The sequence below is a fragment of the Rattus rattus genome, chromosome 2, assembly GCF_011064425.1.
Source record: "Rattus rattus isolate New Zealand chromosome 2, Rrattus_CSIRO_v1, whole genome shotgun sequence".
Classification (NCBI taxonomy): domain Eukaryota; kingdom Metazoa; phylum Chordata; class Mammalia; order Rodentia; family Muridae; genus Rattus; species Rattus rattus.
Window position 1 is genome coordinate 167,813,467 of NC_046155.1, and position 25,136 is coordinate 167,838,602.

The 25,136-nt window shown below is 50.9% G+C and overlaps 1 protein-coding gene across 1 annotated transcript in view; it reads right to left on the minus strand.

The window, feature by feature from the left end:
- Nucleotides 1-4,954: 4,954 nt before the first annotated feature.
- The window catches only part of LOC116892405 (IgGFc-binding protein-like), a 38,205-nt gene continuing 18,023 nt past the window's right edge, over nt 4,955-25,136 (minus strand). Inside the window, exons 7-19 of the mRNA XM_032894083.1 lie at nt 23,100-23,685; nt 22,816-23,015; nt 19,105-19,246; nt 16,870-17,207; nt 16,076-16,649; nt 15,128-15,744; nt 14,282-14,825; nt 12,674-13,242; nt 11,765-12,338; nt 10,279-10,478; nt 6,931-7,314; nt 5,216-5,487; nt 4,955-5,110 (exon numbers count right to left, since the gene is read on the minus strand). Of these exons, the coding sequence (XP_032749974.1) occupies nt 5,101-5,110; nt 5,216-5,487; nt 6,931-7,314; nt 10,279-10,478; nt 11,765-12,338; nt 12,674-13,242; nt 14,282-14,825; nt 15,128-15,744; nt 16,076-16,649; nt 16,870-17,207; nt 19,105-19,246; nt 22,816-23,015; nt 23,100-23,685 (5,010 nt within the window). The 3' untranslated portion in view covers nt 4,955-5,100. The remainder of the gene's footprint in view (nt 5,111-5,215; nt 5,488-6,930; nt 7,315-10,278; nt 10,479-11,764; nt 12,339-12,673; nt 13,243-14,281; nt 14,826-15,127; nt 15,745-16,075; nt 16,650-16,869; nt 17,208-19,104; nt 19,247-22,815; nt 23,016-23,099; nt 23,686-25,136) is intronic.

A 25,136-nucleotide genomic window follows, 5' to 3' on the forward strand; every position in this document is an offset into this window, starting at 1 on the left:
CGATAGTTTACATAGTATACATTTGCCCACTTATTCAATTCAGTGACTTAGTACGGCATATTTGTAGGGGTTTTAGAACACTTTTGACAGTTCCAGCATGTACACAATGTAGTGTGCTCATGTGCAGTTCCTATATCTTACCTCCTTCCGACTCGATGAACCCTTTATTTTCCCAACTAGTCTCTTCCCACTTTCATGTCCTATCTATCTATCTATCTATCTATCATCTATCCACCCACCCATCTACCCACCTCTCTGTCTGTCTGTCTGTCTGTCAATGATGCAGATCTTGCGCAGGAAGCCACAGCTGCCGCCATGTGTTTGTGAGTGCAGTGGTCTAGGAGACATGTCCAGAAGACAGCATTTCACAGCATTCCTCACCATAACCCAGCTTCTACAGTCTTTCCACCCCCTCGGCCTCAGCATGCTTGGGGCCATGGGGGGAATGATATGGATGTCTTGTTTAGAACTGAACCCTCAACGGTCACTTACTGTCAACACTTGAACCAGGGCTGAGTCTATGAATTAACTTTCACTACTGCAAATGCACGCTTCTCTGTCCAAGGCCGAGAGTTGCACTACTTTATGGGTATAAACACAAATACTTAGAAGACAGTTTTAGACGTCCATTTAGCACGACCAGTAGTAAACCCCACCTTCTGGAGCCTCACATCTCCTCAGCCATGGGCTTTTTCCTTCCTATGCAGCAAACCTTAGATCTAATTGGAAAGTAGATAGTTGCCCCCAACAGTCATGCCTGGTCAGTTGGGACTGTAACAGGTAGGACCCACGGTTGGGTAAAACAGTTGATGATCTGTCTCCCTCAGCCTGCCTCATACCACATTCTGATCCCGAGAAGCTAGCCAGCAGCGAGGAAGTTTCAGGTTCCAACTGGAAGTCTCTGTGTCCTGCGACCAAAGTGTGTGGTGCTTTCAACAATGTGGTTTTTACCGCCTAGTTCTGATGGACAACCAAGAGAATGGCCGTAGCCTGTGTTGTTGGGGATGGGGCGCTCTGGGGCCTCACTGATAAAAGACACAGGGAGGTACCTCGTGTATGGCACTGAGATTTTTATTAGTATCTTTGGCTTCTAGGCATATTCAGAGGTGTCTATTCAGGTAGAATACACACACACAAATGTTTTTATTTTTTGCTTTTATGTGGAGAGCTTTTGGGGCTGCTTCTAGGAATTGGGATAGAATTTGATATCAGGCTTGGGACAATGAAGCAGGCGCAAGACAAATACAGCTGAGGAGTGTATTGTATTCCTTGTGTCTGGATCACCCTGAGAGACCACTAAACATGGTGACCATGAGACTTTGTTTATTGCCTTGATTTTTGCCCTGCTTGTTCCTTGCCCACTTTGTGTAAGCCTTAAGGACTGACCATATTCTTTGTATGTACCCAGAGTGTTAGAAAAGCGGACTGGAAATTAAACTTGCCTCAGCCTCAGGACTGGCTGGGATCATGCTACAGTGTGGTCTGATTGTCTTTTTCTTTTTAATCCTCGCTCCTGCCCTGGAGAACCCGTCGACTAGCTGAGCTGGCTTGGTCACTTTTAATTTTTTATAGATTATGTTTTTTAGTCAGTTTCTACACTTTTAATATGTTCTTAGTTTTGGTTAACTGATCCTCATACCCCATATTTCCCCATCCTTGCTCCATTCCCACTTAATACTTTTCATACCTTATACCCTCCCTCTTTCATACCACGAAGGTCTTCCTACTCCCCCTGAGTGCCCTCCCTTGTCATGGTTTCTTTCTTGCTTCCTGGCCTCTGCTGATTCTCATTCCATTTTGAGCACAGGAACCTGAAAATTCAGATCAAAGGTCCACAGAACAGAGGAAGCATGTGACTTCTGTCTTTCTGTGCCTGGGTTACCTCACCCAGTAGGATAGTTTCCAATTCCATCAATTTGTGTGTTACACAGTACAGTAATTTTAGTATATGTGATCACTGGTTTTATGTCAGTTTGACACAAGCTATAGTTATCTGAGAGGAGGGAACTTCCACAGAGAAATTGCCTCCATGAGTCAAGCTTGTAGAACATTTTTCTCAATTGCTAACTGATGGGAGAGTGTCCAGCCCACTGTGGGTAGTGCCACCCCTGGACTGGTGATCCTGGGGTCTCTAAGAAAGAAGGCTGAGCAAGCCATGAGGAGCAAGCCAGTGAGCAGCACTCGTCCATGTCCTCTGCATCAGCTCCTGCCTCCAGGTTCCTGCCCTGTGTGGTCCTGCCTTCACTGCTTTAGACGTGGAGCTGGTATATCAAAGTGGAAACAAACCTTTTCCTCCCCATGTTGCTTTTGGCCATAGCATCTCATCTCAGCAATAAAAACTCCAACTAAGACAAGATACATGTAGCATTCATGTTCTTATAGAAATTGAATACGTTTAATGTTTCTTTCTGCTATAATTCCTTAGCATATAAATATCAAGTTGGTATATCTCTGGAATGTGCCCTATTAGAATGTTTTACCTTTTTTTGTTTTTTTTTGTTTTTGTTTTGTTTTGATTTGATTTTGGACAGGATTGACAGGTTGACAGGTTGACAGGACAGGTTGACCAGGCTGGCCTCAAACTCACAAAAGTCTACCTACTTCTGCCTCCCCAGCATTGGCATTCATGGTATGTATCACCATGTCCGGCTACATTTTTTAAATTAAAACGTTGAGTAAAGTCTGACCTTGGCAAGCAGTCTGTAAGAGTCAGCTGGGTGGTACTGGTTATGGAGGTATGAAAGCGGGTGTGGAGAGCGGCTGAGATTTGGTCACGTGTGGCAGCGTGGGAGTCCCTGTGGAGAGGTCACTTGTAAAGGTGCGGCCTCAAGTGCAATGGAGGTCCCAGGTTATTGCAGATGCCAAGACTGCTGAATGTCCACCAAGGACAGCGGCAGGTGTGACAAGGAACCAGGTTAAGCCTGGGACAAGCTGTGTGCTGAGAACAGCAGAGTAGGAGAAGCTGGTCTACCCAGGCCTTTGGGTGGTGGTGGGATTGATATCAGGCTGAGCACTGCACTAATACTTCGAAATTTTAAAGAAACCTTGGACTTTTAGACTGCTGAGAAATTTAAAGACTTAAATGTCTGACTGTTTTAAATCATGATACTCACACAAGAATTTAAGGTAGAAGGAACTGAATGGTTATGCTTAACGTGAGGTTTTTGGGTATCAACTTGATAGGGGATGGAGTGTCCTAGAAGAGTCCACTGTGGGTGGCACCATCCCTAGGCATGTGGTTGTAGGCTGTATAAGAAAACGAAGTGAGCACGAGACTGAAAGGGAGCCGGCAAGCAGCGTTCCTCCATTGGTTCTACACTAAGACCTTGCGCCAGTTCCTGACTTTCCTCAACAATGGACGGTAAGCTGCAAAATGAAATGAAGAACCCTCCAGGATGGCAGACATCATTGGCTGTATAGGCTTAGGGTACTGACATGTCTCATCAGCATGGGGGAGCATTTCAGGAATCTCTCAGGAGAAAGGAAGCTGCGCTTCGGCTACATGACATCCCATAGTAGAGGAGTGGTGGGGTCTTGAACTCCCCAGACAAGATGTGAGAAGGACAAGCCCTGATAACAAAGGGAGACCTCCATATTGCACTGAGCTGCAGAAGGTGATCAGGGCAATGGTGAACTTCAACCTTAATTAGCAGAGCTTGCCTGCACCCTCTGCCCCATGGCGAAGCCAGTAATTTTGAAAGCTACTAGGCTGTGCTCTCATTCCCCCCCACCAGCACTATCAATTCCCAAGTTGTGTCTGCTCTCTCCGTGAACTTACCCCGAAACTCCAGCCCAGTCAGAAGCTCAGTTCTGGGTGTCCCATTTCCCACCCATCACCTGCTATCTCTCCACTCTATTCCTCAAATGCAGACGTTGCCAGCATCATCAGACCCATCGACCCACTGACCTACTTACCTCTTCATCATGCCGCTTGTGACCACACTGCCCCCATCGCTATCAACCACACGTCACTCCTAGCCTTAAACTGTGAAACTGACCCCCAGCTCTCCAATCTCACTGCCTCAGCATCCTAGAAGCTGAGAAGACCAGCTGGTTCATAATAAGACTCTTGAAGCACATTTTTATATTTTCCCTTCCATCATTCCCCCGAAAACTCAGTAAGGACTCAGACCATGGGTGTCGTGGGATTCTAACACGTAATATGATATAACTGATGCTCTTTACCCCTGGCTCTCCAAACCCTCCTATGTTCTCTGTGGTGGGTTGAATGGGAGTGTCCCCCATGAGCTCAAGTAGTTGAATACTTGGTTTCCAGTAGGTGGCACTGTTTGAAGTAGAGCCCTGTTCCAGGAAGTACCTCACCCGGGCGGGTTTTGAGAGACGAGATCTTTGCCCAGCTTCCTGTTTTCTCTGTTTGCCTTTGCAGCTGAGATGTGATCTCTGTTTCCTGCTTCAGCCTCCTGTAGCTATGCTACTTCTTCCCTTATGGACTTCCCCCCGGAGCCATAAACCAATATAAAGTCATTTTGCTATCAGTTGCCTGTGGTCATGGTGTCTTCTCATAGCAACAGAAAGGAACCAATTCATTTCCCTAGCGTCATCTCTGTTCCCATTTTTCTTGTTGAGGGGTTCCTATGCTAATCCTCACTTTGACTCCATGAGAGCTCATCCTGTTTGAAGGTGATGAAACCAAGTCAGAGAGAAATCAGGCAACTCACCAGGCTTATAAATGGCAAGGACAGAGTCTGTTTGTCCTTCCCTCTCCACCCTTCACCTCGTCTCCCATCCAGCCCTTCAACATTTCATCCAGCCATGCCTCTAGTCATCCATTCTGTGACTCTCAATCTCCCACTGTCTCTCCCACTCTGGTCATCTGACTCTGCCTCTGCTCACGCACCCACACACGCAGCCTTTCGTCTTCTAATAAAGACTCGTCACCATCCATGTCCCCCACAGTGAGGAGGAGGTTGGGGAGACAGCAGGAGGCAGACGCTCTGGGTCAAGATATTTACTCGATGCTTTCAGGTTTGAATTCAGGGGCTCAGCAAGGGGGAGGGGCAGGGAAGGGACACACAGGGCATCTTCCAATCACTGTGACTTCTGGCAGGTCTTGATGTCTTCAGTGCCAGTGCTGACTGGTCATTTGGAACTGCAAAAGACAGACACTTAGCCCTTGATCCTGCAGACTAAGCACCCACCCACGCTACCTCTTTCCCTAGTTCCCCAAAGTCTGGCCTCCATTCTCCATCCTCACCATGGGGAGAAGTCCTGTGCCCTCCACGTCTCCATTGAAATCTTCTTCTGATTTTTACGCACATCATTGCTCCGGTCCCCGTCAAAGTTTCCACAGGCCCCACACAGCACGGCTGCATAATGCTCACCAACCATCACATTCAGATGCCCATCCTTTCCAAGCCACACCTGGACCCCGGCCTTCTGGTGGATGAGCATGGAGCCGTCTGGCATCTTCCTCACAGACACAGAGGTCAACACAGTAGCTGGGAGATCCACTCGGAGACCGTTCACCTGGTGGAGGGGGAGGGGAAATGAAGAAGTGAGTTTTGAGGGACAGAAGAGCTGAGGGGTCACTGAGGTTGGAGTCCTCGTGCACAGCGATGGTTTAAGCAAAGGGGCAAGCGCTGGCAGAGAGGAGGGACGGACAGGTGGGGAGACAGCTGGGTTACACACGGCTGGCTATTCTGCTTATGCCCATTGCAATGTGACTCTCAGATTAACTGACCGATATTTCTTTGTTGTCAGAGGGCAGAAGGATGGATCCTCACGATATTCTGAAGTTAAGGGGAAAAGTGCCTCAGATCAGACAGATGAATGAGTGATGAAACGAATCTGGGGCCTCTCTTCAGGCTCTACTTTTCCAGGATGTGACGACGATCCAGAACGTTCTGTTTGACCTCTTTCCCATTTGCAAACCTCCATAACCTCTCATGGTAATAATCCTTGGCTATCAGAACAACTCTGTAATGAGTTCTTCATGGGGGAGCTCCATGGAACCTGGAAATTGACTTGAGGAATCCCAACACTTCCTGTGATGCAGTGAGATGGCGTTCCACTCCCAAGGCTAGAAGTGGACAGGCAGTCCAAACTGGCTTAGTGAGATGCAGGCCTGGGACTTTTGTTGGACCAGTTTCTGCTGAGGTGGTCAGGGTGGGACAGGTGCTACTTCTTATGAAAAAAATACCTGTCTAAGAATGAAGATAAGGGCTGGAGAAATGGCTCAGCAGTTAAGAGCTCTTCCAGAGGTCCTGAGTTCAATTCCCAGCAACTACATGATGGCTCACAACCATCTGTAATGGGAGTCGATGCCCTCTTCTGGTGCGTCTGAAGACAGTTACAGTGTACTCATATGGATAAAGTAAATAAATCTTAAAAAAAAAAAAAAAAAGAATAAAGACGAAGGCCTGGCGTGGGGACTCTCCCCTTTAATCCCTAGTCAGAAACCTAGAGGTGGAAACTCCAGCAGTGTAGCTGGGGTGTCTGGGTCCAGACATTTCTGGGGGGCTGACTCTGGGTTTCCCAGATATGGAGCCAGTCCATTCACTTCCCCTGCAGCCCTCAGGTTTTTTTTTGTTTTTTGTTTTTTTTTTTGGTTCTTTTTTCGGAGCTGGAGACCGAACCCAGGGCCTTGCGCTTCCTAGGCAAGCGCTCTACCACTGAGCTAAATCCCCAACCCCAGCCCTCAGGTTTGCATTTGGTTTCCGGTCACTGCTAAGGAGTGGAGTCTTGACCAAACTCAACAGCAAAGCCAGCCTGTGACTCGAATGTAAGAACTCAGGCCAAGGAGAGGGACCCAGGCTGATGTGGAGAGACAGGTACAAATGCAGAGAAAAGTGCAGAGACCCGGATGAAGAAAACAGACTGCAAGGTCACCGGGTAGCCAGGATGTAGGATACTGAGACAGGAAGAAGGAAAGCCAGGGAAGACGGCCCTGCCCTCTGTGCCCAGGCTTACCCATGCACCCTTGCTTGGGATCACAGTCACCATGCCACCCTGGAAGAAGATGTGGACCTTGCTCACGATCTTGTCATTGTTAAGGCAAGGCTGGACATCAGCAAGCACTCGGTACCAGGGCACATTCTTCAGGAGTCCCGGGCAGCGAGAAGAAAGCTCATAGACACCGGGGGAGCTGATGGCATTGAGAGCCCCATCGAAGGTAGTGAAGTTGCCACCCACAGAGAAGGCGCAGAGACCTTTGGCTGGCCAACAACCCCGGACTCCTGCTTGGATCTCACAGACGCGGCCAGATGGACAGCTAGCTTCATGACACGTCAGACCATTGTTTGGGGAGCAGAAACAGCGCTCGATGCAGTCTGAGGACACCAGGGAGGAGTTCACCTGTGCACAGAAAGGGATGGATGGTGTGCATTCACACAGAGGGAAACTGTAGAGTTCCCAGGAATGGCTTGTATGTCCTCTACCCAGGAGTCTCAGTGGCCCTCAGACTGTGATTTGTAAATAAAACATAGCAGAGGTCAGGCTGTGTGGAGTTCATGTCTTGACTCAAGAGCCTTGACAGCTCACCCCACCACCACTCTGTCTCTGCCTCAGACTGTGCCCAGGTTCAGTGAGCCCAAGCCTGGGCCAGTCCACTGAAGGATGAGCCATCACCACATGGTACAGACGGTGATCCCAGCTCAAGCCACTTGTCTTGGCTTGGATATGACTTGTTTCCCTAAACTATATAGGACTTTAGTCCTCAAGGGTTTGTATTAATGGTGTGGACTCTGGTTATGTTGGGAAAGTATGAATACTCTTAGAAGCTCTTGCAAAACTAGTATTAGCCTATGGCATGTGATCTTTATAGCGGCACAGTAATCTAGGACATAAGGATTACTTGTGAGTCACAAAACCACCTTTATCCATAAAACAGTTCTCCTCAGATAGTATCTCACAGCGACAAGAGGTTAGTGGCCCACAGTAGCATCCCTCAGCTGTCCCATTAGGTAACAGATAAGCTCAGAGGACTCCCACGCCAAACTGCAGTCATGAGATTAGAAATACAAACATCATTGTTTTAATCTATTACATTTTTGTAGTGACTTATTAACATTGATTATATGAAGATACTTATTACTACAATACATAAGAAACTTACTGGGGGAGGTAAGGTGGGTTCTAGGGACATTGCAGAGTCCCAGTGCCCACGGCCTGGAACAAATGACCCTGGCAATGCCTTTCCCTGAACTGACTGTCTCTTTTCTGACCATCTTCTCCTGTTTCCTTGTTTCCCCAGACCCAAGCCTCTCGACCCTCTTGCCCTGGGATCAGCCCTCGGGCCTCGGTTTTCCCATTTTCTCCCTGGAGAGCTCAGTAGAATTTATAAACAGAAAACAGTGTCTGCTTCCTCACAGGCCCTGGGTCAGAGAGGGTAATGATTAAAGATGCTTGTATTGAAATAATGGGTGAAATCGGGGTGAAGTCAGCTGATAATGGTATTGAAGAACTGTGAATTTCCTGGTTCTGACCATTATCCTCTGTCATATGATCAAATTCCTTATTGTCATGGTGCCCGGACTTATTGGCTTAGGGATAAAGGAGCTACCGTGTCTGCAAGAAAGCTTTAAACGGTTTATAGGAAATAAATAACAGCACATACACCCAACAGAAGGCTGTAAAATGGGCGTGGCTTCAGTGGATGAGAAAGGGAACTCCTCCACACACATTTACAATTGTCCTAAAGTTAGATTACTTAAAAGAATAAAAGTTTGAAAAAAAAACCCATAAAACTTTGAAAACTTTGGAAGAAAAAAAACCCCCAAAATTCTCAAACCATTCGTGTAGTTATCCCAAAACAGTCATCCCTTGATCCAGAAGCCCCTGAGGGTATCAGGCTGGAGGATGCTAAATTCGTTCTATACAGTGGTATGGTTTTTGCACATAACCCACCACATCCTACTGTACACCTTAAACCATGCCTAATACAATGCAAATGCTACAGGAACAGTCAGACAGTGTGGCACTGACTAGGAGGTGGTGACAATAAAACAATTCTGTGCACGATCAGGACAGTTGTCCTTCTCTCCAATGTTCTGCATGTAGGGTGGAACCCGCTGGAGTGAGTGTGCTCAGTGTGTCACCTGTCCTACTAGCATCCCAAGGACTGCATGTCTGTATCACTCTGTGGACATTCCTCCAGGTGTCTGCTCGGCCAATCTGAAAGGGCTCAACAGTGCAGAGGTCAGGGATGAGGTGGGAAGGTACAGAAAGGGTCAGGGGCAGGAGGGAAGGTGTTGAAATGGGACAAGGCGCACAAGAATAGGGTCAGAGTAGGAGGTAGATGTGGAAGACCAGAGGAGGCTGCAGACCTACTAAGCGAGGGGATTCCTGATGGTTTCCAGCAGCAATCGAGACCCCAAGGAAAGTCCAGTGCAAACTGCACAAGTTAGACCGCTGGCTACTGAGTAGCTGTGAGTAGCTCTCTGTTGCACAACCCCTTGTATGCAGCCCGTTTCAGATTGTTGCAGTCACAAGATAGATTGTTTCAAACAGACTTATGCACACAAAGATCTTTCAAAAAGCATCAACAAAGGATATTAACAATTAAATCCCAAATCACCATGTTGAGTGATTGGTGGCTGAGCCGCCCACTGCACTGTTATGAATTCCATTCCTTTTGCTGAATGGGATGCACAGGAGGACGAGGCAGACCCTCACTGGGTACCAACTGTCCTGAGCACCAGGTGCCTATGGAGCCAGGAGGCTGACTCAGCCATTCTGCAGATGAAGGGGTTCAGAGAGGGAAGGCTAGTGGAGGAATGGCCACACAGCACAACAGCAATTCCCACTTCCTGGGGGCAGGCAGGCTTCCTTAAACAGAAACCCGTGTTTGCAGTGTGACTAACACTATTTAGATGGAGAATTTATTCTGGTTATCTAGGTGGGAAATCCTATGGGCATTCATAAAAGAACTCCAAGGAGATGTCACACAGAGAAATGATGGCAGAGATTGGAGTGGTGTGACCAAGTCAAGGACTGATTGAGGCCACCAGGGGGTGGGAGAGGCAAGGACTAGATTGTCCCCTTAAGACAATCCAGTGTCCCCATGCATCACTTTGGTGTCAGCACAGTGAGTCTGATCTTTGTCTCCTGGCCTCCAGAACTGTGGGGAACTAAGCTCTCATGTTTGACCTGCTGAGTCAGACTAGGGTGACTCGGTTCAGCAGCCACAGCTGGGAGCAGGTGGTGGCCCTCCGTGTGTCCCAATCCTCGAACAGAAACCCAGAGCACAGCAGCTCTGAATGTCCTCCAGTCCCTCCACCCACACTGCCTGCTTAGAGGCTCCCAGCCTCCTCCACTCACCGGCACATACTGGCCATTGTGGACACAGCCGCAGGCCTGGGCAGGAATGCACACGCCCTGGGAGAGCAGGAAGTGATCATCGCACTCACAGCCTTCGAAGCAGTGGGTGGTGCAGCCAGTGAGGCCAGAGAGAGCAGCACAGGAGCCCTGGCAGGAGTATGTGCAGACTGAGTAGTGGCTGTGGGCAGGACACTGGAGAGCTGTAGGGAGAGGAGGCACAGTGAGTGTGGCAGGCAGCCTCCAACCCTGTCCTATAAAGCTCACATCCAGGTATACGGACAGCGACAGCCACCATACTACTCTGGGAGAGAAGAGGTAGATGGGTCTGGGGAGATGAGAAACCTGAGACCGAATGTCAGGCCTGGGCACTGGGCATGCTAGGGGAGGATGGGAAAGCATGAAGAAGGCTGGGCTTGGCCTTGGAGGATTAGCCAGAGGAAATGGATGGGATGATGAGGTACAGGAAGATAGCACAGGGGAGCTCAGGAAGAGGCTGAGGATCGGATGGAGTGGACAGGCAGACTGTCAGGATGGGCTGGGGAAGAGAGGCAGAAGATGCAGAGGATTTGGGAGGTTCAGGCAGAAGGAACAGATGACCCAGGGGAGGTGCTGACAGGGCTGACTTGGGACAGGAGAAAGCAGAGTATCTGGGAGAGCTGGGAGGTGTGCACAAGGGGTTGAAATAGCACAAGAATGGGTTTGAGGATGGGACAAGAGAAGGACAAGGATATGTGAAAGACATGGGCAGATATCCAAGATAAGGCTCTGGCTAGGTGTTGCAGGCTGGTGTGGCTACCATCAGAGAGTCAAGGGGGCAGGACAGGAGAATCAGGTTTGGGGTGAAGCTACATTTCTGTTGGAAATACAGCAGGTCAGAGACTTTAAGGGCCACCAGGGTATGCCCAGAGAGCACAGGGTGCATGAGCCTAGCCCACTGTTTGAGCTAGTGATGGTGTCCACACTCAAACTAGGACTCGTTCATTGTCACTGGGTAGAAGATGGGACTCTGGGTCTAGGTCTTAATAGGAAACAAGGAGAAAAGGGTCTTCACTGCAGTGCTAAGGACCATTGCTTTGGCATGGGGCACTGAGGGGACTTGTTGCTACCCCATAATTTGGAAATAGGTGTGTGGTTCCGGATTAGAGGAGTCTATTGCCTGTGGCCTTGCACGGAGGATGTGAGAAAATACAGAGTCTGTGGGAGGGGCCAGTGAACCGGGGACTCAGGCCTCCCGTGGGCTCTCAACCCATCCACCTCCCTTTCAGGTCACTGTGGAAAGATCTGGGAACGCCTTGGGAAAAGGTGAATGTTAGGGCTGGGGAGCGTGGACTCTTGACTGGAGTCTGAGACCCCGGAGTTAGACAGAAAGGAGGAAAGCCACAGAGGATGCAGGGTAGGGCTGGAGGAAGTCCCGTTACAGGCAGGGACTTCTCCTGAGCAGCAGACAGGGAGACACGGGCTCACACAAGGGCTCAGAGACACTCACGGCAGAAGCTGTCTGTCCTCCAGGGCTTCACTGCTGCGCCGGCTGCCTGACAGGCTGAAGTATAGGCTGCCAGGCTCCGGCAGAGATAGGCGTTGTCTCCGTTATGGGTACAAAGGTCAAAAACACATTGGTGGAAGTATTCCAAGGGACTCAGAACCTTGTGGCAAGTTGCAAAGGGGCCTTGGGGGTCCCGGATCTTCCCACAGGCATCATTTTTCTCAAACGCTTCTCTCTTTTCTGCCAGGCACACAGGGCAGCCCTGGGGCCCACAGCCTTCACCACAGCCCAAGGAGGAGCCGGGAACCCGCCATGCAGCTCCAAAGGCATCCACGTTGGGGGCTATTGCTCCATTGGGCAGCACAAAGTCATCACTCTGGTTCCCATTGAAGTTCCCAGAGAGGCCGCACATGCGTCCCCGGTAGGCACTTGGGATGGACATGAGGATATGGGCATCGCCATCAAAAAGAAGTTTCAGCCCCCTTTTTGTCTGCAGAAATATGTTTCGGCCTTCAGCAGTTATATATGTGGATCCTGCGACTATGGGTAGCGCCACAACCTCACTGTCCACGGTCACCTGGAGGCAAAGGGGTCAGAGAACATCACTTTAAGGAAGGCTCTGACAAAGAACAAGGGACACTGTCTCTCTTAGACTCGTGACAGATCTAAGTGCTTTGTAGTTGGACTGGAGTGAGGTCATTTTAATCTCCCAGGGTAACAACAGGGCCACGTCTCCAATAGGTTTCAGGGTAGAAACTTTGCCTTCTAAATCACCAGGTCCTGGGGTACTCTCAGGACTCTCGAGTTAGTCAGTGTCCCCTAAGACCTTCCAAAGTAGGGGCATCACTTCAGGTGACCCCCTATGCGGGACTGTGTCCCTGTAGAACCATGGGCAGGGTTGTGTCCACTCACCTGTGGCCCTTTTGCCAGGACCACAACCTGGTCTGCCACAGTAACCACCACCCGCTGGGGCTCTCCAGCCAAGTCCTTCTCAAGCACAATGGAAAACTCCTCCTCTCCAGGTTTCAGGAAACAAAGTTGCGCCAAGATGTAGGAGCAGGAGCCATAGAGGTCATAAACCAAGCCGTCGGGTGTGGTGTAGTGAATACCATGAAGGACCAGCATTAATTTAGAGCTCTTGGGGTGGCAGGACCGGATGCCATCCTCTATCCGGCACTCCTCATGGATCCCGCAGATCTCTATCCGGCAGGTCACCTGGCCACCAGGTCCGCACTCACACAGCCGCTCACACTCAGGACCTGGGTAGAAGGTGGTACCCAGCACATAGTAGCGTCCATTGTGGAGGCAGCCACACTGGCTCAGAGGCACACAGGTGTCACCACTGAGCACGAAGCCAGAATCACAGACACAGCCCTCACGGCAGGTGGTTTCACAGCCCTCGGGGGCTGAGAGGCTTGGGCAACTCACAGGGCAGGAGTCGCCACAGAGCTGGTAGTGGCTGTGGGCAGGACACTGAAGGGCTGAGGGGGAGAGAACAAGGAAGAGTCAGGCAGAGGCGATGGTGGGATCAGGAGGGCTTGGGTGTGAGAGCCTGACTGAGGTTTGGCACGTGACTGGACCTAGAACATATGACAGGGACACTGATATGGAATCTCAGGTGTGGGGCATGACCTGGTCTCACTGAGAAGGGTGTACCACCCTGACAAGTACTTCTAAAGCAAGTGACTGTCTGGGGATATGACCACACACATATGAACAGAACGGTCCAGAACAGACTATGCTTTACTGGTGTGAGTGTGACTAGAGACTCGTGTGTGTGGGAGGCCAGGCAGCCTGACTGAGGACAGTGCCGGCATGACTGGAGCACCCATGCCCCTCTCTGATTTGCTGTTTCAGGGTACCACTGTGGCAGTGTGTGTGACACTGACAGATTGGATCTGCCTGAAGGATCTGTCCCACACCTTCTGACTCAGTCTGCTTGGATTTGCTGGGGACAGGTCCTGATTCCAGCTAAGCATATCATCTGATGTCTGACCTGGATGTGGCAGGCAATGTAGGGTCTCTGGAGACACCACTGGGCTATCTGACCACTTCTGTGTGGCTAGGTCTGTTCCAGTGTGGGAGATGGTCCAGAGGCTTGAAACTTGATCTCTGACAGGGGTTCCTTGCTGAGTCCATTAGAAAAACGAACCTCAGGCTGGAGAGATGGCTCAGTGGTTAAGAGCACTGACTGCTCTTCTGGAGGTCCTGAGTTCAAATCCCAGCAACCACATGGTGGCTCACAACCATCTCTAATGAGATCTGATGCCCTCTTCTGGTGTGTCTGAAGACAGCTACAATGTACTTATATATAATAAATAAATAAATCTTTAAAAAAAAAAGAAAGAAAGAAAAACGAACCTCCAGAGTGGTCTGTACCCAGGGTTTCTGCCTTTGATGTGCCCCGGGTACTTCCCAACCCCACTGGTGTTTTTCCGTATTAGTGTCAGGGTGTGTCTTTGTCACCAGGTGGGGAAGGGGTGACCCTGTCTGTGTGGAGCTACATGGTTCAGTACTCACGACAGAAGTCTGGCTTCCTCCATTCTCCAAGTTGGACCTTGGCATCCTGACATGCTATCACATAGGTGGCTATGGTAGGACAGAGGCCTCCTGGATGTCCCTGAACCTGACAGGCATCCAGCAAGCACGCCTCGAAGAACAGCGTGGGTGGCACAAGGCTGTGGCAGGGTGCTAGCGGGCCTTTTGGGGCCGTGATTATGCCGCAGGCGTTGGGGCCACCAAAATGTTTCTGTTGCTCAGGTGTGCAGGGTTTTGGACAAGGCCTAAGCTGGCATTGGTCGCAGTCTGGAGCTCCGCCCACTTTCCAGCCCTCAGGTTTCCCGTCCACTGCGGTCAGGTCATCGTTGGGATTCTTGTTGTAGTTCCCGCAAAGGCCACAGAGGGTGCCTGCGTAAGCGGCAGGTACCCGCAGGCGCACGAAATTGTCTCCGTCAAAAACCAGGGAGAGCCCCCAGGTGGTGTGTACTATCAGGCCCGTGCCACTTAGGTGAACAAGTAGTAGTGACTGCAGCTGGAAAGGCAGCGTTACCATCTCTCCATCCACCTGTGGATGCGGGAAAGGGGAACCAGCTGAGTCTGGTGTATTTGTGTTTCAATCTTATCTACACCATTCAGAATCAGTTGTATTAGACACATGATTGCTGCTTATAATAATAGGAAAGAGACCAGTCCATTGGTTCTTTATACTACCATGAAGTAGGTACTTCCCATCATCCACCCTGCCGAGGAATACTGGAAGGCTGAGTCTGGAGAAGCCGCTGCTTCCAGCCTTCCCGGTCCCACCGGCTCTAAGCTGAGCCAGCCTCATGCTCCCGCCAACCTGGGAAAGATGCTCAACCCACTCACCTGTAGCTGCCTGGGCCACTGGGTACTGAGGGTCAAACTGAGGCCATAGATATGCAGAGTGACACTTCGGGTGTAGCTGACAGCCTGGCTGCCCCTGTGCTCATTAGCCACGGTGACATTGAAGTATTCAATGCCTGGGGGTGGCGAATGGCAGGGTGCGCTTAGCAGGTACTCGCAGGTGCCTTGGAAGTCAAACCGGTGCCCATCTAGGGTGATATATCTGGGATCACCCAGTATTTGGCATTCAGCTATGCTTGTAGGTTGGCAGCCGATCTCCCCAGAGGGCAACAAGGCACACTCCTCACCCAGCCCACAGCTGGCTGACGTGCAGATCAAGGAGTCACCTCCAGGTCCACAGTGACACCTCTTAGAGCAGGTGGTATCAGTCCAAAACTTGGTGCCTGCTTCATGGTATGTACCATTGACCCAGCAGCCACAACCACCATCCAGGGGAACACACTGATCAGCACTCAGGACGAAGCCCAGGTCACACTGACATCCCTCTACACAGGGCCCATCACATGCAGTTGGGGGTGTGTGTCGTGTAGGGGGTGGGCAGCTGGCTGGGCAGCGTGGGCCACAGAGCTCATAGTGGCTGTTGTCAGGGCAGGAGATCTCTGTGGGTAGAAGAAGGAGGGAGAGAAACCAAGAACAATGTTGGACTGGCCTCTGGGGACAGAGTACGTAGACACATCAACAGAGACAGAAGGGGACAGAGAGACTTGCAGATCCAGTGACACAGTGAGAGAGGGACACAGTGACAAAGTAGAGCTGATGGAGTGAGGGGCAGACAGAGAGATGATGAGCTGGAGACACAGACAGACACAGCCAGGAGACAGCGATGAACAGAAGCCAGCGGAAAGACCCCAAAGGGTGGGAACGAAGCCAGCCCAACCCAGCAGTGTCAAGGTCATGCACCCAGGTCTGGTTCTGCTCCCCTCAACTCACCACAACCAGCCTGAGTCCTCCAGTCCTCGATTTTGATGCTATGAGCCTGGCAGGCTTCTGCATAGGCAGCCAGTGCCTGGCATAGGATGTCTTTGACTTGACCACCCAGGCAGAGGTCCAGCACACAGCCCTTGAAGAAGCTTTCAGGAGGCACATGGGAATGGCAGCTGGCAAAGGGACCCACTGTGTCGCGGGACAGACGTCCACAGAAGCCAGGACCCTCATACTCCTCCACTCGGTCCTCTGGACACGTAGGACAGGACCCCTGACATTCATTCCAGCAGAGAGGATCCCACCCTGGAACTTGCCAGCTGCCGCCCCAGGCAGGTATGGAGGGCGCCACTGTGCCATTAGGGAAGACTTGGTCATTTTTGGGGTTTTTGTCCATGTTTCCACAGAGCCCGCACACGGCACCATAGTAGCTGCTGGGCAGTGTGACCTGCACCCTCCGGGTCCAGTCGTAGGTGACCTGAAGACCAAAGTCAGCCTGCAGCACAGCCTTTGTGCTTCCTTGAAACACGGAAATCCTTCCTTCAGCCAAGTAGACAGGCAAGGCCATCAGAACTCCATTCACCTGAGGAGAGAGGTAGTCCAACAGGGGTCACGGGAGCAGTGTGTTACCCTGGTCCCCTCCCTTTTCTTGCCAAGGGCTTCCTCCTGGCTGACATTCCAACCAACTATCTCAGGCTCTTGGGAACGAACACTGGAGTCTATTTTAGCTCTCTTGATTGATCAAGATCTCTCCCAACTCTGGCCTTCTTTGTGTTCTTGGATGACCGTCCTACTGATCGTACCTGAACTCTGCCAATCTTTTTCTTGTGGATAGTGATACTGGTGTTATAGGTAGTCACGGTGACCTTCTTCACGTTGGACACAGTAGGGTTGCTCTGGCTCTCATGCTTGGTGACGACACTGAAGGGGGTCAAGCCCTCAGCACTGATGCCAGGGCAGCCAGTTCCTGCCAGCTGGTAACTGCAGGTCCCATGGAAGTTAGTGTTCAGGCCATCAAAGGAACGGTAGTGAGGGTCTCCCCACACCCAGCACTTGGACTCGTAATTGGCTGTGCACACACCCTTGCCGTCTCTCTCTTCGCATGTTTCCTGGGACCGACAGGTAACACCTTTGCATGGGTCTGTGGAAAGAGGAGACATGTTCTTGAGTGGCTGCCCACCACGAGCACGGCTGTTCCCAGAATCTACCCCACACTCTACCAGGCATATTGGCTGTGAATGTTGCTACGAGGGAGAGCAGATCCCAGGCAACGAACGGTGTCGACGCCTAAGTCCTATGTCCTAGGGTTGCTGTGGGAAAAGTCAGAGAGATGGCTCGGCTGGTAAGAGCATGTGTTGCTCTTGTAGAGGGGAGTCGGTCATAGCATCCACGTGGAGGCTCTCGGCCATCTGGAACTCCAATTACAGAGCGGGATCACACACCTTCTCCTCGACTCTACATCCCTCTGCTCAAGACCTCAGTCCTGGGATATCCTGGTGAGATTTCTGTGTCTGGGGCCCCAACATCTGACACTTTGATTCAGCCCCCAGTCTACATCTTATGGCCAGAGGTGGTAGCTTCTTCTGCAGGTGGCATTGTGTTCTGCCTTGGGAGTCTCATTACTGATGATTATACTGGAGAGCTTTCATGTCCAAGGCTCCATGTCAGTGCCACCATACCCCCCCATCCTCATGTTTCTAGTTATGGGGCGCACATACACACTCTGTGTCTAGTTATCCAACCTTCAACCTTGCTCCTCTGTCTTGTTTCCTGTTTGAAGTCAGCCCGGAAGCTTTGTCCGCAGAGGGCACTGGGGAGTGTGCAGGAGGTAGGGGCCCATGTCTGTCCTCACATCCTCACAACCTGTTCTGCTCTTCTGGCAGCAGCAGCACAGAGACCTCTGTGAGGCCCGAGGCAGTTGGGACACTGGCTCTCTAGCCAGTCACTTAGATACCCCAGCTGGCTGCTTCCAGCTGCGTTCCCTCAGCACCAGAGTGGGGGTTTCACTCCTGCAACCTCCAACCTGCTGGATCCTCTGACACCCAGAGGTGGTTGCAAGGGTGCCTTTTCCAGTGAGATCTGAGACAGCCTTAGGGTATGTCACTTCCCTATCCGTGCCTTCTAATGTGGGGAAGGAAGCCCAGAACGGGCCACTCAATGGATCTTCTGTTGTTTGTGCTTTCCCTTTCCCTGTCGCAGTCAGTGCTGGTAGCGCCCTTCCCCAGCTCTGGTGCAATTGATGGACTCCCGTGTGCTGCGAGTGCTAAGGACCAAGCCACACCCTCAGATTAAACTCTCTTTCTCCTGCTGTGACACCGATCAGTGTAGACTTTCCTCAGTGGCTCTGAAATCCTGCTCTTCATTTCTGAGAATCCCAGCCCAGATCTCAGTTCTGGGGTTCTCAATTTTTATTCACTGCAGGAGAGGAGTGCCTTCCTCGGAAACCAGGTTGAGGTTAAGACTGGGTCCTCGATGTTGAATGAGGGGTGCCTCTTCTGAGACCTATATCTCTAAAATGACGGTCCTCTGCTTGAAGGTACCAGAGTCAAGGTTCTTCTTTGATTTTTGTCTCTGCTTCTATCCTGGCAACGGCCACCTTAGAAACTCAGAGCTCTGATTTCCCAGTGACCCCTGGACCCTGAAGCTGGTTTCTGAAGCCCCATGTCCAATCCAATGAGCCCATGGGCAAGAAGTCAGAGAACCTTCCGGTGCTTGCAGTTGTGAATAAATAGGTGTTTCAGTGAGAAGTTGTGGCCGGCAAACTTAGGTAATTGTCACTGCATTTGAGAGAAAAAGAAGGCCCAATGCAAGGGCCTTTGGCATCCACCATCGAAATCTTGGCTAGGGATTCCCGCAGCTCAGTATCCCATAAAGCTCCTTGACACCCAGACTGGACGACCTCTGTCCTTGGCTCCTGGAATCCCAGTCGAAGGTCTGGCATCTCAAGCCACAGCCCTCTGATCTCTCACCACAAAGCACGTCACTCCCAGCCTGTGTCCCCCCCAATCACCCATCAGCCCAGCCACACTGCCCAGCACCTTTGTTGATGCAGGTCAGGACGCCTCTTGAGGGCTTGCACACCTCTCCTGGCTTGCAGCTGTGATTCTGGCACACCATGCCTGTGCCCGGACGGCACACACAGCGCTGCTGGCAGTTTTCAATGAGAACTGACTCCTTTGGCTGTGGGGACAGAGAGCGTGGATCAGTAACGGGAGGCGGGTGCCAATCCCCAGTGTTTCAGGGACAGAGAGGTTGGGGGCAGCTCTCAGCAGTGTGGTCCTTTGCCAGTGAAACTGAGGTACAGCATGGCTTTGAGGCTCAACTCATCCATCCATCCATCCATCCATCCATCCATCCATCCATCCATTCACTTTATCCATTCATTCACCCATTCATTCTAAAATCTGCACAGTTTAGGAGAAGCAGAGTTAAATAGTCAATACAAACGAAGCCTGCCAGGGCCATTGGCATATTATCCTGTCTCTAGGGAGGCTGAGGCAAGAGGATCCCTGAGACTTTGAGGCCAGTCTGGACTCCATAGTGAGTCACTTAGGGGCCACATACCAAGACCATCAAAAAAGAAACAAAGACAGAAAGAAAGGAAGGAAGGAAGGAAAGAAGAAGATCAGGGCAAAGGCTCTGGTGCAGGCTCTTTTCAAACTCTAAACGACACAATTTGTTTTCTTCATGTGTCATTTTTCTCATTGGCCAACAGAAGATACTTAATAATAGGACAGGACTAATAAGATACAACGAGCCAGGCAGTGGTGGTGGTGCACTCCGTTAGTCCCAGCCCTTGTGAGGCAGAGACAGGTAGAGCTCTGAGTTCAAGGCCAGCTTGGTCTACAGAGTTCCAGGACAGCCAGGGCTACACAGAGAAACCCTGTCTTGGGGGAAAAACTGGAAAGTACAACGGTCTTGATACAATGTGCAAAGCACAGGCGACAGCAAAGAGAGGCGGCTTTTCAATAACCCAGGCTGCTGGGTAAAGGGGTAAAGGTGAAGCAAGGAAAGATAACTGTTGTGAAAGCTAAGTGACGTGCAGGTCTGTGTGAGACTCTTCACCAGTCTCTTGACAGCATATATATGACTTCGTGACAAGTCTTTCTGTGCACCTCAGACAGGTTCATGGGCATCGCCACCCACACGTTTGCTTTCATTGCTAGTGGTTATGGGAGGAGAACCACAGGGAGGAGGCTGCCCTCTGAGTCTTCTATGAACAAGGCAGAGTTACACACATGTGTACACACACACACACACACATGCATGCGTGCACACACATGCACGTTAAGGCAGACCTCCATGTCAGGGAGCAAGAGGAGGAAGCAGAGGAAATGAATAGCTGCTATAACAGACAAGGCTCCTCTCTGTGGTCTTGGGACAGCGGATGGGGCACATGTCTCCTTGGGGCACTGGCCATTGGCTATAAAATAGGGCTGAGGAGATGGCTCAGTCATTTTTTTTTTTTCCGGAGCTGGGGACCGAACCCAGGGCCTTTGCTAGGCAAGCGCTCTACCACTGAGCTAAATCCCCAACCCCGAGATGGCTCAGTCATTAAGAGCCATGGCTGCTCTCCCGGAGGACCTGAGCTTGATTCTCGGCACTCCCATGGCAGCTCACAAGCATCTGGAGCTCTAGTCTTTTTTTTTTTTTTAAGATTTATTTATTTATTATATATAAGTACACTGTAGCTGTCTTCAGATACACCAGGAGAGGGCATCAGATCTCTTTACAGATGGTTGTGAGCCACCATGTGGTTGCTGGGAATTGAACTCAGGGCCTCTGGAAGAGCAGTCAGTGCTCTTAACCGTTGAGCCATCTCTCCAGCTCCCTGGAGCTCTAGTCTTAAAGGATCTGATGCTCCCACCTCCACCCCAGCTTCTTTGATGACACCCACCAAGAACATACATGGTGTGCAGACATACATGAGTGTTCACACACAAAATAAAAATAAATCTTAAAAAAAACTATTATAGTCATATTGTTAAGATAAATTCTTCGTTCTCTTATTGTAAGCCCTGGTGTTCATTTTCCTGTAAGATATTGGAGGGTAGAACAATTTGACTCCCTACTTGGTAGCTCCTGGACTCTTTGCTGTGACTCCCTTGAGCCAAAGGACTGTCACTCAGGCGAACCAGCCAGATTAAGCTCACGGTAGCACCTGTGGTTTTGCATTTGTGGAGAAGACTTTTGTTTTTCACTAGACTTTTCCTTATCACAGATCTCGGCGAACTCTAGATGACCCTATAAGCCATTTCTAGGCTGGAGGTGAAGTGCTCCCCCTGGTGGCCAGGCAGTGAATGTTGTTGACTGGTGCTGAAGAGGCAAAGTTGTGATCAGTCTAAATACTTCTGCACTGTGTGTGGTCTAAATAACCCTGCACTGTGTGTGGTCTAAATACCCCTGCACTCTAAGCACGCTGTTCTGCCCACCTACTGAGTCAGCTGGGAAACAGAGCCCTGTGCCACCTTCCGTGGTGTTTAGGAATAGGCCCAATGAAAGGCTGCTTCTGGGCGGTCTTTTCCTGCTTGCTTTTGAGTATTGAGGGTAGAGCAGGCAACACAAAGAGAGTGACAGAGACCACTGGGTGGCCATGAGAGCTGAACAGTTAGCAAGCCAAGGTGGAAAAGTCACAAAGTGTGACAGCTGAAGAAGAGGCCAGCTGAGCTAGTGGCAGGCTGGACCGCAAAAGTGGCAGGAGTGGCTGGCTGAGGGGTGGGAAAGAGCAACTGGGGTGAGGGTAGAGGGGATGGTGGAAGGATGAAGAACTGAAGTCACGGGAGGGCAGGAGGCTGTAAAGAGCCGGAAGAGAAACTTGGTATTCTGTTTAAGCTCCACCCCTACAGCTGCCTGGGAACAGCCAGGTATGCTCCGCCCCACAATTGCCTAGCAACAGCCAGCTGTGCCTGACTATAAAAGGGGGGCTGCTTGCCCCTCCTTCCTCTCTTGCTCTTTGTTCTTCCCTACTCTTCCCCTCATCCCTGTCGCTTCTCTCCCCATTCCCCCACTTCCCTCCACGTGCCCATGGCCGGCCTTTCCTCTCCTCTACTCCTCTTCTCTCATTAAATCTCTCCACGTGGAGCCATGTTGGCTTGGTGCGTTCTGTCCGGGCACGGGTCGATATTTAAACCCTAACAGAAGCAGCAGGCTCTGTTTTGCTGGGAAACTTCCAGAGAGCTTTACATGCACGGGACTTTCATACCCCAGGCCCCGTGGTATAACATTGGCTGCTGACAAGGGCTGAGGAATCCTTGATCTCTTAGGCCTTTGTAAGAACTGTGACCCTTCCTGAGCCAGAGCGCTGCCATGAGCAGCTCTTGCCTGGTCCCCTCTATTAAACATCTGTGGATACCAAGTGCCCAGGATCAGCACTTGAAATGTTTTTCCTTTCCTACATAGGATCTTTATCTTGGTACAATAGGACTCCCTCCAGCCGTGACTCACAGTGGGAAAGCCATCTTTATCCCGGCATGGTACACAAAGGGAAATCTTGGCTTAGGAAGCCAGGGGAAGAAGAGTTGAAAGCATCAATACCCATGGTGACATTTTCTACTCCTGTGAGGTGGGCTGACCAGAGGGAGGAAAATTAAGGACTAGACAAGGACAAGGTGTACCAAGTCAGGAGGAGGACAGATGTGGGTAGAGGTATTCAGAAGGTAAAATGGTGGGAAGGCTAGAGTGCTGCACAAGCAGAGAGGCCTGGGTTCAGGAAGAGGTCCTGGGTTCTGTCAAGAAGGCTGGGTTCCTACCTCATAGTAGACTCCGTTATGGTGGCAGCCGCATTTCTCCATGGGCACACAGGCTGTGATGCTCTGCAGGAAGTCAGTGTCACACTCGCAGCCCTCTGAACACGTCTTCAGGCACTTTATGGGAGTGATAATTGTTGAGCAGTCCAGGGAGCAGGTGTCTGCGCAGACCTCATAGTGGCTGTGAGGCGAGCACTCCATCGCTGCGGCAGGGGAGTGGGCGTCAGGCTTCTACTCCAGTTTCCCAAGCTTCCCCTCCCCCTCCCCCTCAGCGCCCCATCACTCACGACAGAAAGTTTGGTTTCTCCATGGCTTGACAGTGCCTCCAGCCTCCTGGCAGGCGCTCACGTAGGCGTGGATGCTGTTACAGAGAATACTCAGGTTCCCGCCACCCAGGCAGAGATCAAAGACGCAGTTTTGCAAGGGACCCTGGGGGTCCAGCAGCTTGTGGCAGGCAGCCAGGGGCCCTGTGGGGTCGGTGAGCAGTCCGCAGAACTCGTTCCCACTGTACTTCTTTTCCAGGGTTGGGTAGCACTTCGGGGTGCAATCCTGCCCCGGTTTGCAGGCTGGTCCGGGTGTGCAGGAGGAACCCGGCACAGTCTTTTCCCAGGATTTCCCCAGCTCACCGGGACTGCCTGCCTGGGAGCCATCGGACTTCTGGAAGTCGTTCTTGGGGTTGTTGTTGTAGTCCCCACACAGGCCACACATGTGCTTATAGTAGTTGCGGGGGACGGTGACGCGCACGCTGTATTTGAGGTCGTAGGACACGAGCAGGCCAAATTTGGTCTTGATTACCACATCCGTGCCATGCAGGAAGGCCTGCACTCTCTCCTCATCCAGCGACACAGGCATCTTCATATACACAGCGTTCACCTGGGAGTCAGGGACCGCCAAGCTCCAGACAGCACACTTTGATGCAGTCTATCACTAAGTCTGTTCTAGATGCTCCTGTCTGACATTGAAATCCTGAGCAACCCCATCTTCCTGCTCCCCCCATTTCCAGATTTGTAAAATATGTACAATAACAGTATCTTATATGAGAGCCAGGACCTCGAAATGCGAACATATTTGGGAAAAGGGTCTTTGTTGGTGTGATTAAAAATTATAACCTTGCCATAAAAACACCGTGGATCTAAGAGGGCCCTAAATCAAATGGCGAGTTCCTGTGAGGTACTGGGGTAGGACCATAGAAAGAGCATCATGGGAAGACCTTTCTGTGCCCTTAGGTGGGAGACTCACCTGTGTTTCTGCTTCCTGTCTATGGGCTGGGCATGTAGATGTGCCCGTGGCTTGGGGCTGTGTTTGTAAGTCCATCTGGACAGCCTGGGGCACTCAGAATTGTTGCTGTAAGTGTGGGTAAGCCTGCGGATCACCTGAGGGCTCTGCCTGGTGCACCCCTGAGCTCGCCACATCTGTGCCCTTCCTCATCACACTCACCCCGCCCACCGGCTTTTCATAGGTGCGAAGAGACTGGGAGGAGGCAGGGAGAGGCACGCTCTAGGCACGTCTGGAGTGTCCAAAAGACATCAACAGCCATTCCTCCCCAGGCTGGTAGTGAAGGGCATGTCACCTAACCCTCTGGGCTCAGTTTCTGCCTCTGCAGTGAGGGACGGCCACAGGGAAGCTGGGGGCTGGCGACAGGAACAGAGAGCTCCCTCTGACTGGAGCTGCTCATGTGTCAGCTGCTAACCTCAGAGCTTGGGACTCTTTAGGGAAGATGCTGCCCCTGCAACCTGTGTCCGGCGTGGGACAGCTCTTGTTCCTACTGCTCCCAGCACAATGGCTGGGTGCTGCACGTCGGTGGGGGATATTCCCAGTGCATCTCAAATGCCAGTCTCCTGTGAGACTCAGTCTTCCTGCTCAGAAAAGCATTAGGGTGTGGTGTGGGATCCGGGGTGCTGTTTCTTAGCAGCAAATGCCTTGCCTTTGCTAAAGAATTTCAACACAGTGATGGGACTTAGTCTTCCAAAAAAAAAAAAAAAAAAGAGTCCAATCAATCATGGTGCCTTCTCCAGCTACCATTGCAAGGTTAAACTGATGGTGAGAGTGCCAGTTGCTTAGCAGCCAATGGGCCTGGGGGCAGCGTGCAAAACAAGTTGCTGTTGTTGCTATAATTGTTAAGGGATGATGGTGGTTACAGAGTGTCCTCTGTCCTTGGACCTTTCCTACCTCTGAACTTTTCTACATTGTGACTATATCAAGTGCTCCTTGTGGGTAGGAAACCAAGGAGTTGGCTTGGGCAGTGTTGGGTAGCAAATTCCCTTAAATATATTTCATCCTTGAAGGGGGCTCATTAAGACTCAGAAGTTCTAAAAGGAAGCTGT